Source organism: Camponotus floridanus, unplaced genomic scaffold (genome assembly GCF_003227725.1).
Source record: "Camponotus floridanus strain SB8 unplaced genomic scaffold, Cflo_v7.5 scaffold30, whole genome shotgun sequence".
NCBI lineage: Eukaryota > Metazoa > Arthropoda > Insecta > Hymenoptera > Formicidae > Camponotus > Camponotus floridanus.
In genome coordinates this window covers 1,665,049-1,680,000 of record NW_020229437.1, presented here as the reverse complement: position 1 = coordinate 1,680,000, position 14,952 = coordinate 1,665,049, and the positions used below count along the sequence as shown (strand labels likewise).

The following is a 14,952-nucleotide window of genomic DNA, read 5'->3' as shown; positions in this document are numbered from 1 at the left end:
GAATAAGTACTGCGTACGAATATGTTGAATATGTCATTAATTATTTTCGTATCTCCAAAATAAAATCTTAGGTAAATATTTTCAGAGTTAAACATGTTTCTCTCAAGATATTTTTCTGTTGTAGATTTGCATTTATGATAAACGAAAAGTTCCAGATAATTATTGGCATTCAATTTATAGTGAGTACGCTAGTGGTTTGCTCTAACTTATATCAATTGGCGAAGATAACGTTTAGCGCGGAATCTTTTCCAATGATATTATATACATGTTCCATGTTGGCGCAAATTCTTATCTATTGCTGGTATGGAAACGAAGTTAAGCTAAAGGTACAACGCATATTCCTGAAAGCTTAAATGTAATATATTACATAAAATATTTACAAAAATGTTAGATGAAAAATACTTTTAGTTGTATACTTAAAAAAGTCAAATATGAGTAATTGAAATTAAAAAATATATCTAATCTTATCTACAGAAATTGCATGTAATATTTTAATTTAATTTATTTTATTTATTACGCGTCACATCTTTTTTATATAGAGCAGTGAACTATCCGCTAATATTTTTAAAATGGAATGGCTGACACTAGATCAAAATGAAAAAGCGGGTTTATTGGTTATTATGAATCGTTCCCTAGTACCTATTGAATTTACTTGCGCGTATATCCTCACGATGAATCTCGATTCTTTCGTAAGCGTTAGTATCTCAAATCATTGTCACGTAAAAAATGCAATCATAGTTTTTAGAAAAGTTAATAAAAAATATGCATACAAAATATTTTTGATGCATATTTTTTTTAAATTATACTATATTAAATTATTGTTTTACACTTATAAAAATCAATTTTTTTGCTATATTTTAATTATTATTATGACAGTTATAATTAGAATTTAGTCAATATTTTACGAAAGAAAGGAAAAAAAATTAAAATTAATTTGAAAATAAGATTGAAAATGTTCATATTTTTGTGTTGCAGTTACTTAAGACATCATATTCTGCTTATAACATATTACAGCAGATGGGAACAACATAATTTAAACGGAAAATAGTATAGAGATTAGCCATAATGTTTTCCAATTAAATTGCGTATAATCGTTAATTAATATTAATTATTTAAATTTTATCCACATAACATTATAGCATACAAATAAATAATAATTGATTAATGTATTTTCTTTCTTCTTTTACTAGATATAATTTGCGATCTTTAATTAATAAGAGTATTAATAAGAGTTTTTTATGAATATTTTAACATTGTGATAATGAAACAAAAAAAAGATTTACCTAAATAACCGTGAAGGAGAGGTCAATATTTTCACAATATTTGTTTCTGAAATAATTAACACACCACATAATACTAAATTAATTGTGTATATCAAAATTTTTACGCAATATGATACTTTGCTAACATTAAAATAGTGAATGGATATATATCTCTTGATACGCATTCTTAATACATTAGAGATTCATTCCACCTATATGTATATTTAATGAATCTTGAAATTGCTTGTATTCTATCAGAATTCCGAGTAAATCGATATCAGGGAAAGGACTATAATAATCGAACATATGAAGCAGAACTGGTGACAGCAATAAAATTCCGACATTAATAAAATAATAAAATTCTAAATAAGTATATATCACTTGCATAAAGATTTCATGGCGATCGTAATACCTAGTCTATCAAGGCTTTAGTCCATAAGCTTCTCCTGCATTATTTCCCTTCTTACGGTTCAATATAACGTTGCATTTATGTCATTTTATGCTATGTAAAGTCCGCAAAAGAAAGGAAACATAGCATATTACTTATAAAAGTATAATATTACTGATCAAAATATATTGCAAGAGTTCAATACTATTATAATTACATGTCTATAAGAATGAAGTTAGACAGACAATTGAGTAAAGAAAGTTGCGTTGTATGGCTATAGACATTGTAAGAATCTTTTCGGAATTTAGTAAAATTGTTTTAAAAAAATATCAGTGTGCAAAATCAACAAGATTACTTGATATTTTATACGTATGAAAAATGTAAAACAATTTTATGAAATTCCGAAAAGAATCTTACAATGTCTATACGCAAAAATGATTTTAATTTGTTAGAATTAAAAAAAGCAATTTCTATATATATATATATATATATATATATATATATATATATATATATATTAATATATATTTAAAATTTGTGTATCAAGTGTGCAATATTCTTATGTAACATTAAAAACTGCATTTTTAAAATGTAATTTTTTTAAAGCAATGAATTTATGTAGACTTATAAGATTTTCATTTTATATATTGTACAATTGTTTTTTCTCTTATAAAATGTTTTAAATAATTTTTTAATAATTTTATATTGCACAGTTGTAGAGAAGTACAATATAATATAAAATATTATAGACATTTAATTAATACAAGAGGAATCGAGTGAGAAATTTTAAGAAATGCGAGTTATGCAAATTTCATTGAAAATTCTTACGGTGGCAGGATGTCGGCCACCAGTTTCCTGGACCTCATTGGGCAAACAAACAATATACAACACATACACAATTTTCGTAAGTTTACTACTGTTCACCTTTATGTTGCCGCAACTCATGGATATCATCTTGAATGCCGACAATCCTAATGATTTCACGAATACTCTTTATGTAATGATGGCTCTGACGAACGCTTGCTGTAAGATGGTCAGTCTGGTTATGAATCGCAAAAACATCGAAATATTAATCGAGAAATTAATTGAGAAACCATTTAGACCATTGGAATCGGATGAGATTGAAATCCGACAGAAATTTGACAACATTATACAGTAAGCAATTGAAATATTTGCGTGTTGCTATTATGTTACAGTTTTATTAAGGAATCTATACATTTTAATTTTGTATTGTATTCCATGACTACATCAATATCATAATATATTCAATATTATATATTTGGAATTGGCAAGCATAGCCAAAAAAATGCGAAATATTTTTAATATAATATAAATATAAGAAAATGTAAGAGTAAATAAAATGTTTCTCCCTTATGTTATCTGAATACAAAAAGCATATTTTCTTTATCTTTAATTAAAGGAAGAAAACACTAAATAAAATCATCTCGAATTATTCCAGTCCCCATAGTCATTTTGCAGGGCTAATACTATAATCTACGCTGTTATGATCGAGGTAACATGCGGGTACATGACTGTAACATCCTTATTCACGGACTTCCGGAGAGGAGAGTTAGCATACAGGGAATGGATACCATATGAGTATTCATCTGGCATAATGTATTATATTATTTACTTCCGTCAATTAATAAGCTTGACAGCTGCATCCGTCGTAAACGTTGCCTGCGATTGTCTGATCTGCGGATTGCTGCTGCATATTTATTGTCAGATCGAGATCTTGGAGTGTCGATTGAAGAAATGCTTGCGTGATGGAGGAAACTTGGGTGAATGTGTATATCAACACAACCGTATTTATGAGTCAGTTTTCCTATATTTCATGCGCACAAAATATTCTTTTAGTTGATCTAAAATATATAATATTAAAAAATATTTTAATTATTTTATAACTTTTTTCAAATTATTACATTGTTCAACATTTAATAAGCATGTTTAAAAAAAGGATACTGAAATTAAGATATGAATTACATGATAATTGATAAATTTTTAAAATAATAATTAATTCGTTATAGTATTTTCTTAAAGTTAAATTGCATGCTTTGATTTATTATGTACTTAGTTTTGAGATATTATATATATTATATATCTCAATTATATATTAAATATTAATTATATATTATATATTAAAACATGATTATCTAATTTAATCGATTATTATTTTTATCGTATAAAGTGTATAATAATAATTTAAACACTTTAATTTTACTTACTTTAAACACTTTTAATTTAAACACTAATAATATTTTTCTTTTATAGATTTGCATATATAGTAAATGAAAAGTTCAGAACTATAATTGCTGTTCAGTTCTCAATAAGCATGCTGGTGATGTGCTCCAATTTATATCAATTGGCGAAGAATACCTTAAGTGCGGAATATATTCCAATGATAGCGTACACAATCTGTATGACTATACAAATTTTTATTTATTGTTGGTACGGGAATGAAATAAAACTAAAGGTATTGATTAAGTGCATAATCACGTAAGCATTGAACATATTTTATCAAGGTATTTATGTGTGCGATAACAAAATTCTAGAAGATAAATATATAAAACTGATTTCTAAAATGTTTTACATATAATATTATATTATTATAGTACATATAATATTATACGTAATAATGAAACATTATTATTCCACCATAAAAAATATATATCATATTATCCCGATTTATGTTTATTTAACAACTTCCAGAGCAATCAATTAACCGATGAGATTTTCGGAATGGACTGGATAAATGTCGACAAGAAAATGAAAGAGAACCTTATAATGATTATGAATCGTTCTCTGAAGCCAATTGAATTTTCTAGCGCATATATTTTTACAGTAAATTTAGACTCTTTTGTAAAGGTCAGCAATAAATTTACTTTTATGACTGTAATAAATTTTATTCGATAGCATTATTTAAAAATTGGCATCTTTTCCAGTTGCTCAAGACATCGTATTCGGCATATAGTATACTTCAACAAATATAAAAAAATAATAATATTCTTAAAGATAGACAGAAAGAGAGAGAAAGAGAGAAAGAGAGAACGTAGTGTCAAAAAATATTAACCAACAAGAATAAAAATCTGCAATGATGGAGTTAAAATTTCTTATGCAATTGCATATCTTATATACGTAAATAAAAAAGTATTATTAGCCTGTATATATTTTGTATTACATCTTTTATCTATATTTTTTATCAAACTGTTGTCTTCGACTGCTTAAAAATTCAAGTATGATGACTGTGATTAAACATATGTTGACTACAAGTGTGATTAAATTTTATTTATATTCAATAAGCTATTAAAGGGAGAGGGAATGTAACGTATTATAAAAATATATTTCCTGAAATAATTGAAAATTAGGATAATTTGTGAATAAAATAGAATAATCTGTGAAAATATAAATAAATATTAGAAAGTACAATAATTTTCATCATGCAAATTATTCCTAAAATGTAAGTTCATTTTTCTAAAACTATTACTAGTTATGCATTATATATCATATTTCTATTTGTACTTAAAATTTTTCTCAATAAATATAAATGTGGAAATATGGATATAGAATAGATTGCGACTTGCTGCAATATAAAAATACTGGGCAAATATCAGTAATAGTGAAATAAAATAATTTTTAACAGATGCGACAAATCTTACCTTCATCAAGATTGCATGGAGAAATAATCGACGGTCTATAAGCCAAAGGAATATATCTACCTTCCATTATTTTCTGTATTCATCTCACTATATTTCTTTTTTTCGCATCGAGAACAGTAGCATTATACATCATTATCATATAAAATTTACATTCAATACAAATTTCCATTGACGATTCAATCTGAAATAAAAATATTCTATCAATAAATGTAATATTACTAATTTCTATATTACGATAATTACATAACAGTCAAATAGAGAATATGGACGGAAAAATATCATCTATAGACAGTGTCTATAGAAATCCTAAGGTGGTCAGTCTTGTAGAAAATAACTAATCGTTATTATTCATCGCGAGACTAAAATTTGTTTGCATTATTTTCTACAAAATTTTTCTAAATTTATATGTGCATGATTTTCAATCATTGATAATAAATTCTCGTTCTGTTTCTTAGCTTTTTAAATGATATATATCATTTATATGTGAATCGAAAAAAATCGATTTCTCATAATTTTATAGAAAAGTTTTCTTCCTTTGTACCTGGAAAATAGGTAATAATTACTTAAGACAAATGTTAATTCCCAATGATTCTAATGTTTCGAAGAAATTTGCTATTCGGTACGATAAAGCTAAAGATAAAACTAAAACAGATTTATTGAAGTTAACGCTTGCATTTTTGACAATCGCTGGATGCTGGCGACCAGCATCATGGATATCTTTGTACAAGTATAGACTCTACAACATTTATACGACAATTTTGATTCTTCTATTATATACGTTTGCAATTTCCCAATTCATGGACATTATTCTAAACGTCGACAATCCCGAGGAATTCACTAGTGTTCTGTACATAATGATGACTGTATGCGTGGCATCCTTTAAAATATCCAGTATGATGATGAACCGTAAGAATGTAGCGGACATTATTAACACTCTTACTGACAAACCATTTAAACCGATGATAATTGATGAAATAAAAATTCGTCAAAATTTCGACAAAATGATACGGTAAACATTATTTAATTACGCTTCTTTATATATAAGTATTAGAAAATGTATTTTATAATATAGTGATAATCAAAAGAAATTGTTGGAAAAAGTAACAATGTGTCAGTGAACTGTGTTCATTGAATTTTTGAAATAAATGTCGACGCTCTTGGATCAAACAAAAAGAGAATGATCGGATTAAAAGTTTTTTAACAGATTTCAAAATTTATTTTATAGAAACAACACGTTATATTGCTTCGTTCTGGTCGGGTCAACATGCGTATGTATAGCTTTGACTTCCCTGTTCACAAACTTCAGAAGAGGGAATCTAACGTACAAGGCATGGTTACCGTTCAATTATTCGTCCCCCGTGTTATTCTACCTCACGTACGCTCATCAATTGACAAGCATGGCAACGTGCGCCTTGGTCAACCTCGCCTGTGACTGCTTCATCTGCGGGCTCCTGCTGCACGTTTGCTGCCAGATCGAGATATTGGAACACCGATTGAACAACAAGTCACATACTCGAGAAACCTTGCGCGATTGCGTACGTCACCACGACCTTATATTTGAGTTAGTTTCGTATAAACGGTTTGAAATATGATTTTTATGAAAGGCAAAAATCACATGCTCATTCACATTGGGAGCTATTCTAATTTATAATCCTTTAAAATTATACAAACTATTACGTTTCCAACATTATTTTTAATTTTATAATGTACATTATTTTCTGTAATTGATATATTAATTCTTAGAATTAACTTCCTCGAAATCAAATTGTTTATTATTAATATATTAAGGACATCACATAAACTACCATAAATAGAAAATATTTAACATATTGTATAAATGTATATTTCGAACAAAAAAGTAAAAATTATTTCGATATCATAGAATATACGGAACAGTTTTTCACAATATATTGCAAAATACAACTTATTTATTGAATTGCAGCTTCGCCTCCACGGTAAATGAAAGATTCGCAAAAATAATCGCTATTCAATTTATAACGAGTACATTAGTAGTATGCTCCAATTTGTATCAACTGGCCCAGACAACACTAAGCGCAGAATATCTTCCACTAGTATTATATACAGTCTGCATGCTGATAGAAATTTTCATATATTGTTGGTTTGGAAATGAAGTCAAGTTAAAGGTATACGCATATGTATACACACATACACACACACACACACACACACACACACACACACACAATTAACATTTTGCGAGAGACTAATTCAATAATTTGTTGAAAAGTTTTAATTAATTATGACAATAGAGTACGCAAGTATTGCCTTACTATTTTCTTATATTTGCAGAGTCTCCAATTGACTGATCGTATTTTTGAAATGAATTGGCCAAAACTGAACAATAGCTTCAAGAAAACTTTTCTAATGATTATGAATCGAGCAACAATACCCATTGAATTTACTAGCGCCTATCTTTTTTCCATGAATCTCGAATCTTTCGTAGGAGTTAGTGTTGATTTATAATCTTTACAGTCAATTTAAATGATGAAATAAAATCATGTTATTTTTTTTCTTTTCTCTTAATAATTTAATTAAAAAGATTTTAAGTCAATATATTGCATTATCACTGAGAAAATTGAGTGTTCGATTTTGTTTATCAAAATTTCGACTATGAAAAATGTTTAAAAAAAAATAATTCTAAATATACTTATTTATTGCAGTTACTTAGGACATCGTATTCTGCATACACATTGTTGCAACGGCTATAAAATCAACGCAAAGAAAATTACGTTTATGTACGCAATATATGCTAAATATATAAATAATACTTTATGTGTATCAATAACTGATAAATTAAAATTAGTGATAATGTATGTACTTGAAAAAAAATAGTTTGTTACGAAAAAATGTACAGAATTACAAATAATATAATAAACACAATATTACATTTTTCAAATATTTCACATATTAGTAAGAAAATATTACATGTTATAAGAAGGATCGTGTATGAACAAACTACCAGATCATTATTTCGATTAGTTCCAAATATTATTTATATGCGATATACGTCATATTGTAGAAACATAAATTATAAATTGAAGATATATTGCGTTTTCCTTATACTCAATTAAAAATACATATAGATTTCTAGAAGAAAAAGCCAGATAATATCAGATCGAAGTAAAGTAAAGTTACAGCGACATTAATGAATAAAATATTTTGTAATGAATGTGCGCGTACGAAGTATCAAAATTTCATACGTTTGAATTCTCATTCTTGAATTCTGTTTACAGCCTATATCATAATATATACATATAAGATTGGGTGGATACAAGATTCTACGAAGTTGTTATTTCGCAAAAAACATCGCTTCATAAGTTATTATGGTAATAATAGCATTTATCGAAAAAAATTCAGGGTAGTACTATAGATACTCCGGAGTTCTCAAGTTAATTCAACAATGACAATTTTCCATAATTAATATCTCGAAGGAATATTAGATATCGAGGTGCATACAAAACTTTACATTGTTTCGTGTTGTAGTTGACCACGACTATGCGTATTCAGATTAAAGTTGATAGTGTACTTTTTGGCCAGGAAAACTTTCATTTATTGTGAGGCTATTTAAGGACTTTAAAAATGAGCGTGATGAAATTTACACTGACGATTCTCGCAATCGCTGGATGCTGGCGACCATTCTCGTGGACATCATTGATTAAACATGCACTGTATAACGCTTACACATTATTGATAATAAGCTTCTTATACAGCTTTACATTCACGCAATTTATGGATCTTATTCTAAATGTTGACAATCCTGACGATTTCACCAGCACTCTATTCACGATGTTGACTATGTGTGTTTCGTGTTATAAAATATTCAGTATGTGGATGAATCACGAAAATATCGCAACATTAATTCAAGCTCTTACGATGGGTTTATTTAAACCAGTGGTACCTGTCGAAATCGAAATTCAACGAAAATTTGACAAAATGATACAGTAAGCACACAAACACATGTTATTTAATCTTTAATGTGCTAAAAACTAATGACATTCTATAGATGTAATAATAATAATGTTAATTATAATTTTGAACATGAAATGTACAGTATTTTAAACTTGCCATAAATCAGTTTTTTGAAATATTCCTTGATAGATTCAAAATGCGTTCTGAATATAATAAAACTTTGTTAGGTTATTGAATACTTTTTGTATCTATGAGATCAAATTGTTTATATTTTGTGTATATATTACGTGCTTGAAATATAAAAATTTTATGGTGACAGTTCTGTTTTTATACATATCGTAAAATTTTATCGTGCTAGCAAGAAACAGAGAAAAGTGAACAAAACTAGATTATATTCCTTGTTATTTTCAGAACTTATGCAATGTGCTATACTATCATGATCATAATATCGTGCGCAGGTAATATCTTGATATCATTATTGACAAATTTTAAAGAGAGGAAATTAACATTTAGAGAATGGGTACCGTACGATTATTCGTCGTATGTGATATTTTGTCTCACATACACTCATCAATACTTAGGCATCATCGCCTCATGTTTCGTTAATATTTCTTGTGACAGTCTTATTATCGGTCTATTACTACATTTGTGCTGTCAGCTAACCATCTTAAAATATCGCTTAAAAAATATCACAAATGATCAAAGCATTTTACGCGAGTGTGTACGTCACCATCATCATATAATTGAGTTAGTCCTCGTAAGAATTTTATAAAACTTATATAATAATGAGATATTTTAATAATTAATTCTGTACTCTACAATATATTTTAAAATATATGTTTTCGTTTATTTAAAATACTTTTTGTTAATTTTTAATAGCTATTGTATAAAATTTCTGTTATATTCATAATATAAATCATATAATTTTCATAATTTATTGTGTGCAATTTCAGACCCTTTATCTTAACTTCTTCATTTTTGATTTTCAAAATTAAATGTGATAATCGTTTTTGTCTTTTTATCTTCCGGTTACAATTAATTGTAGAAAAATTTTGTCTGCAGATACGCACACGCGACTAACGCGAGATTTAGCAAAATAATTGCATTTCAATTTTTAGTCAGTACATTCGTAGTGTGTTCAAGTTTATACCAAATAACCAAAATGGTATTAAGCGCATATCAAATTTCATTAATTACATATGTGCTTTGCATACTTGCACAAATTTTTATTTACTGCTGGTTTGGAAATAAACTCAAGTTGACGGTACGTATATTCAATATTACTAAACGCGTTATATATAACTAAATCTTTATTAAATAAATTTTTATTAAAAAAAAAACAACTTAGAATTAAAAGATCTCACAGATATATGTATATTAAAAGTTAATTTAATAAATTGAATAAATTTATAGAGCATTCAGCTGGTCAATAGTATCTTCGAAATCGAATGGATAACATTAGATAATAAAATCAAAAAAAGCCTCTTGATAATTATGAATCGCGCAATAATACCTATTGAATTTATCAGTGCATATCTACTTAATGTGAATCTTGATTCTTTTGTTGGGGTTAGTATTAAATGGAGGATAATACTATCTAACTATCGCGCATCTAACTTTTCTAACTATTAGGTTCTTTTTATTTTTTTCTGTTGTATTTTCATTAGTGTTTTTTCTGAGGAATAAAAAAAGAAAGATAGAAAATAAAGGAAGATTTATAGCTTATATTAAATAAAATTTAAAATGCCATATTAGATAATTTTGTATCACAATATATTACCATGAGCAACATTTATCATCAAAAATCATAAAAAATTGCTTTATATATTTACTTACGAATTTTGTAGATTTTTATAAATATTTTATGTGTGACTTTTGATATACTTATGATTATTTTTACAGTTGCTCAAAACATCGTATTCTGCTTATAATTTATTAATACAAATACAAGAATAGTATAAACTGCAAATTGCTTTTAGTAATAATTTATATATAATTTGTTAAATCTACTAATAATATATGTACAGATATGCACATAGATATTGTTTTAATAAACATTTTAAAAAAATAATCAAACTTCTCTATATTACAATCAAATATAACAGTGTTTGACATTAAGTATTTGGGAGTATTAAGAATTATGCCCATTTATTTTTCATTTGATGCACAAAAGTATATCACAATATAAAATACTCACATATAGCATTCACATTTTTTCAATATATTTTATCTTTTTATTTTTTTTAATACAGAATGTTTAGAAGAGAAACGTAAAAGAATCATTATTGATTAAAAAAGTCAAAAGTGTAGTTAGATTATTATACTTGCAAGAAACATAACATCATAATAAGTTGGATATTATTAAATCTCACTTTTTTTCTTTATCATTTTTTGTAGTAGTACCATCATAAGAGAAATATAATCTGTTTATATTATAAGGCATGAATTGTTTTATACATTTTACTTTTGCCCGTTTTAAATACGTATCTCTTACATGATTTTTTTCTTTCCTTTATTTTGCGTAAGAACGGACGGTGACCGTGTCGAGATAGAGATAATAATAAATGAAATATTTCGTTATCAATATATCGTGAAACAATATATGTTATAGAGATAATTCGTATCTCGTGTTTTATTGATTAAGTATTTTTCTTCGAAAAATTCTTCTTTTATTTCTACTGTATTATAATTTCCTTTTTTTATGTAAATGTTATATGAAAATAGTACATAAATCTTACATATATCTTACATATATCTTATATATAAAATAGTTCTTTAAGCTAATTGACGTCAACTATCTTAAAGACAATTACTGTAGATATTATGAAAGGTATATATAGATACTAAATATGTAGGGGAGAAAATATAGTTGACAAGAAAATTGCTGTTTCAGTTAGAGAATAACATCATAAGTCTATAGACAATCCTAAATCTCTTTTGAGATTAAGCTGATCTTACTTTCCATGTGATAGAAATTCTATCAGCTTAAAAAAATTTATTTTAAATGATAAATATATTGCTTAAAAATTACCAGAATTACACAGATACTATCAAAATTTATAATACATGTTTCTCAATTTGATACGATTGTGTATATCTCTTAATTAAATTAAAATTGAAAATGCAAGTTCTGAAATTGACATGTGCAATTGTTATGATCGCTGGATGTTTTCGACCGCTATCGTGGACATCTTTGTTTAAACGAACAGTTTATAATATCTACAGATTATATGTAATTAGTATGCTATCTTTTTTTGTAATATGTCAATTTATGGACATTGTTTTCAACGTTGACAATACTGATGATTTTATTGATACTTTGAATATGATGTTAACATCATCTGCTGCATGTTATAAAATATTTATCGTATGGTTTAACTATGAGAGAATTTCAACTTTAATTAATTATCTTACTAAAGAACCGTTCAAGCCATTGGATCCATGTGAAATGGAAATACGACAGCGATATGATAGAATGATACGGTAAATATATTTTAATTAAGGAATAATATTTAATTTCTTATTTAATATATTTCATATTTTAAATTATTTTGTTTTAATTGTAATTGTCTTTAAAAATATTTATGTTTATAGCTCAATTTTTTCAAGATTTATCTTATTAATTAAAATTTAAGACATATGAGAGAACAAATAGATATTTTAAAAAGTATATGTAAATGACAAATATATAAATGATATCTCCTCTAGTTTAGAATAAAATAAAAGTTTAATTAGCAAATCACAAAATTTCTATTAAAAATAATACTGATTTAACAATCTTTTCAACTTTCTAGAAATAATACATTACGTTATACACTCTTGATTGAAACGACATGCTTCTTCATCGCTTTAACATCATTGTTCACTGACTTTAGACATAGAAGATTAACATATAGGGAATGGGTACCGTATGATTATTCATCTTTCTTGACATTTTGTTTTACATATGCTCAGCAAATGTCAAGTACTATACACACCGCTACCGTAAATGTCGCTTGTGATACTCTGATATGTGGTTTCTTAATGCATGTGTGTTGCCAGATCGCAATCTTAGAACATCGCCTGAAGAAACTTACCAAAAGCGAAATTACTCTGGGCTATTGCATACGCCATCACGATTGGATTTATAAGTTAGTTATTATATTAAAAGCCGGAAAATGAGATTATTAATTAGAGTTCTTATTATTTATGCATTATTGAATAATATTATGATAAAAATTATGTTTTTTATCATACCTACATATTTTTTGTGCTATAATTATGAAAGTAAAGATATAAAAATTGTATATAATATCAAAACATATCGACTTCTATTATTATTATTTATTATATAATTTTACTAACGCTTTATTAATGCGCTAATTTTTCCCTTAATCTGTTTGACATTTTATAATTTTATTCGTAATTCGGAAAATTGCAATAAATAATAAAATTTACCTATAAATTTAATTATAATACAAATTTTAGTAGCTTAATAAGAATAACACAACATTTTAAAAATAAAAATGGATTACAGGTTTGCGCAATTGGTGAATACAAGGTTTACACATATAATTGGATTTCAGTTCACGATGAGCATGATGGTAATTTGTTCCAATTTGTATCAACTGACTAAGTCGCCTTTGGACGCAGACCATATTCCATTAGTTATGTACACATCCTGCATGTTAACGCAGATATTTATCTATTGCTGGTTTGGAAACAAACTCAAAATAAAGGTATATCTAGTAAAATAAAGATTGCTAAAAATATATAAGAATATATACAAAATATTTCATATATTTTTGTCTAGAGTATCCAAATTGCGGATAAAATTTTCCAAATAAATTGGTTAATTTTGGATAATAATGTTAAAAAGAGTCTCTTGATAATGATGCAACGTTCGACAATACCCATTGAAATTTGTACTGCATATATTATTACATTGAATTTGGAATCTTTTGTGGCGGTTAGTATAGAAAATTCATCTTAATGTATAGCCTAATTGATTAATAAAGTTCTACTGTTTATTTCTTATTTATTTAAATAATAAAGAAAATTGTTTTAGTAAATTTAATTTAAATATAAAATAAATAAGTTTTGTAAATGTATTTATGTAAATGTATTTATATAAATAAATTACTTGACTTATTTATAAATGTAAACGTATTTATAATAATTCTATATAATTTTTATCATTTTAGTTACTCAAAACATCGTATTCCGCTTGTAACTTATTGATACAGACATAAGAAGAAAAATAAGAATAAAAACGAAAGTAAAATAAATTTTTTTAATTTACTTTACTATATAATTTTTCTAGTAACGTATAATTGTGAAGAAATTGTAATGTTTTAATAATAATAATTATAAAAATGTTATTGATAATCCTAATGTATTCAATATAAATATATACATATCTCTAGCTATTAATATATATGCATATAATAATTGTTTCCGAAAATATATGTGTATGTATATTTTTTAACACTTGTTTATATTATAAAAATATTTTTATATATACATACTATAAGTTTAATATCAACGCGCTCAATTACCAATACATGATATATATTCCGACATATAAATTTTCTGATGACAAAACATAAAATATAAATATAACGTAAATATTTCAAAAATCATATTCATGATTTTACTTTAACACTTTTATAAGTAAAATGATTAAGGAAAATTTTGGAAAAAGAAGTTATACAATACTATTTATATTTTAAGAAAT

At 26.1% G+C, this 14,952-nt stretch overlaps 4 protein-coding genes across 7 annotated transcripts in view; all 4 read left to right on the top strand.

Moving 5' to 3' along the window:
• LOC112638441 (odorant receptor 46a-like) overlaps positions 1-1,115 on the top strand; it is a 2,282-nt gene extending 1,167 nt beyond the window's left edge. The window contains exons 4-6 of one of the 2 annotated variants that reach the window (XM_025410195.1): positions 125-326; positions 540-695; positions 976-1,115. In XM_025410195.1, the coding sequence (XP_025265980.1) occupies positions 125-326; positions 540-695; positions 976-1,032 (415 nt within the window). In that variant the 3' untranslated portion in view covers positions 1,033-1,115. The remainder of the gene's footprint in view (positions 1-124; positions 327-539; positions 696-975) is intronic. The other variant, XM_025410196.1, reaches the window with a different exon arrangement.
• A 1,336-nt stretch (positions 1,116-2,451) lies between these two features.
• LOC109610240 (odorant receptor Or1-like) lies at positions 2,452-4,652 on the top strand. 3 transcript variants are annotated; one of them, XM_025410202.1, is made up of 5 exons: positions 2,452-2,805; positions 3,130-3,465; positions 3,922-4,123; positions 4,360-4,515; positions 4,593-4,652. In XM_025410202.1, exons 1-5 carry the CDS (start codon positions 2,453-2,455, stop codon positions 4,638-4,640), a joined length of 1,095 nt encoding a protein of 364 aa, XP_025265987.1. In that variant the 5' UTR covers position 2,452; the 3' UTR covers positions 4,641-4,652. The 3 variants fall into 3 exon arrangements, with proteins under 3 accessions (XP_025265987.1, XP_025265988.1, XP_025265989.1); XM_025410203.1 differs by lacking the exon at positions 4,593-4,652 and having other exon boundaries at positions 3,922-4,146; positions 4,360-4,422; XM_025410204.1 differs by lacking the exon at positions 4,593-4,652 and having other exon boundaries at positions 3,922-4,172; positions 4,360-4,387.
• A 1,174-nt stretch (positions 4,653-5,826) lies between these two features.
• Positions 5,827-14,481, top strand: LOC109610239. Its single transcript, XM_020028497.2, has 11 exons — positions 5,827-6,315; positions 6,532-6,867; positions 7,249-7,450; positions 7,617-7,772; positions 7,988-8,034; positions 9,038-9,268; positions 12,345-12,719; positions 13,031-13,366; positions 13,753-13,954; positions 14,029-14,184; positions 14,420-14,481. Exons 1-11 carry the CDS (start codon positions 5,879-5,881, stop codon positions 14,465-14,467), a joined length of 2,526 nt encoding a protein of 841 aa, XP_019884056.2. The 5' UTR covers positions 5,827-5,878; the 3' UTR covers positions 14,468-14,481.
• On the top strand, positions 8,807-11,215 carry LOC112638442 (odorant receptor Or1-like). Its single transcript, XM_025410198.1, has 5 exons — positions 8,807-9,268; positions 9,648-9,983; positions 10,299-10,500; positions 10,650-10,805; positions 11,139-11,215. Exons 1-5 carry the CDS (start codon positions 8,907-8,909, stop codon positions 11,190-11,192), a joined length of 1,110 nt encoding a protein of 369 aa, XP_025265983.1. The 5' UTR covers positions 8,807-8,906; the 3' UTR covers positions 11,193-11,215.
• Positions 14,482-14,952: the final 471 nt, after the last annotated feature.

Bases quoted from the DNA above. Each gene is read 5' to 3' on its own strand.
- LOC109610240 (XM_025410202.1), top strand. From the start codon at position 2,453: ATGCAAATTTCATTGAAAATTCTTACGGTGGCAGGATGTCGGCCACCA. The intron at 2,806-3,129 runs GTAAGCAATTGA...GTCATTTTGCAG, and splicing joins AAATTTGACAACATTATACA to GGCTAATACTATAATCTACG. The intron at 4,516-4,592 runs GTCAGCAATAAA...CATCTTTTCCAG, and splicing joins ATTTAGACTCTTTTGTAAAG to TTGCTCAAGACATCGTATTC.
- LOC109610239 (XM_020028497.2), top strand. From the start codon at position 5,879: ATGTTAATTCCCAATGATTCTAATGTTTCGAAGAAATTTGCTATTCGG. The intron at 6,316-6,531 runs GTAAACATTATT...TTTATTTTATAG, and splicing joins AATTTCGACAAAATGATACG to AAACAACACGTTATATTGCT. The intron at 7,451-7,616 runs GTATACGCATAT...TTATATTTGCAG, and splicing joins GAAATGAAGTCAAGTTAAAG to AGTCTCCAATTGACTGATCG.
- LOC112638442 (XM_025410198.1), top strand. From the start codon at position 8,907: ATGAGCGTGATGAAATTTACACTGACGATTCTCGCAATCGCTGGATGC. The intron at 9,984-10,298 runs GTTAGTCCTCGT...TTTTGTCTGCAG, and splicing joins CACCATCATCATATAATTGA to ATACGCACACGCGACTAACG. The intron at 10,806-11,138 runs GTTAGTATTAAA...TTATTTTTACAG, and splicing joins ATCTTGATTCTTTTGTTGGG to TTGCTCAAAACATCGTATTC.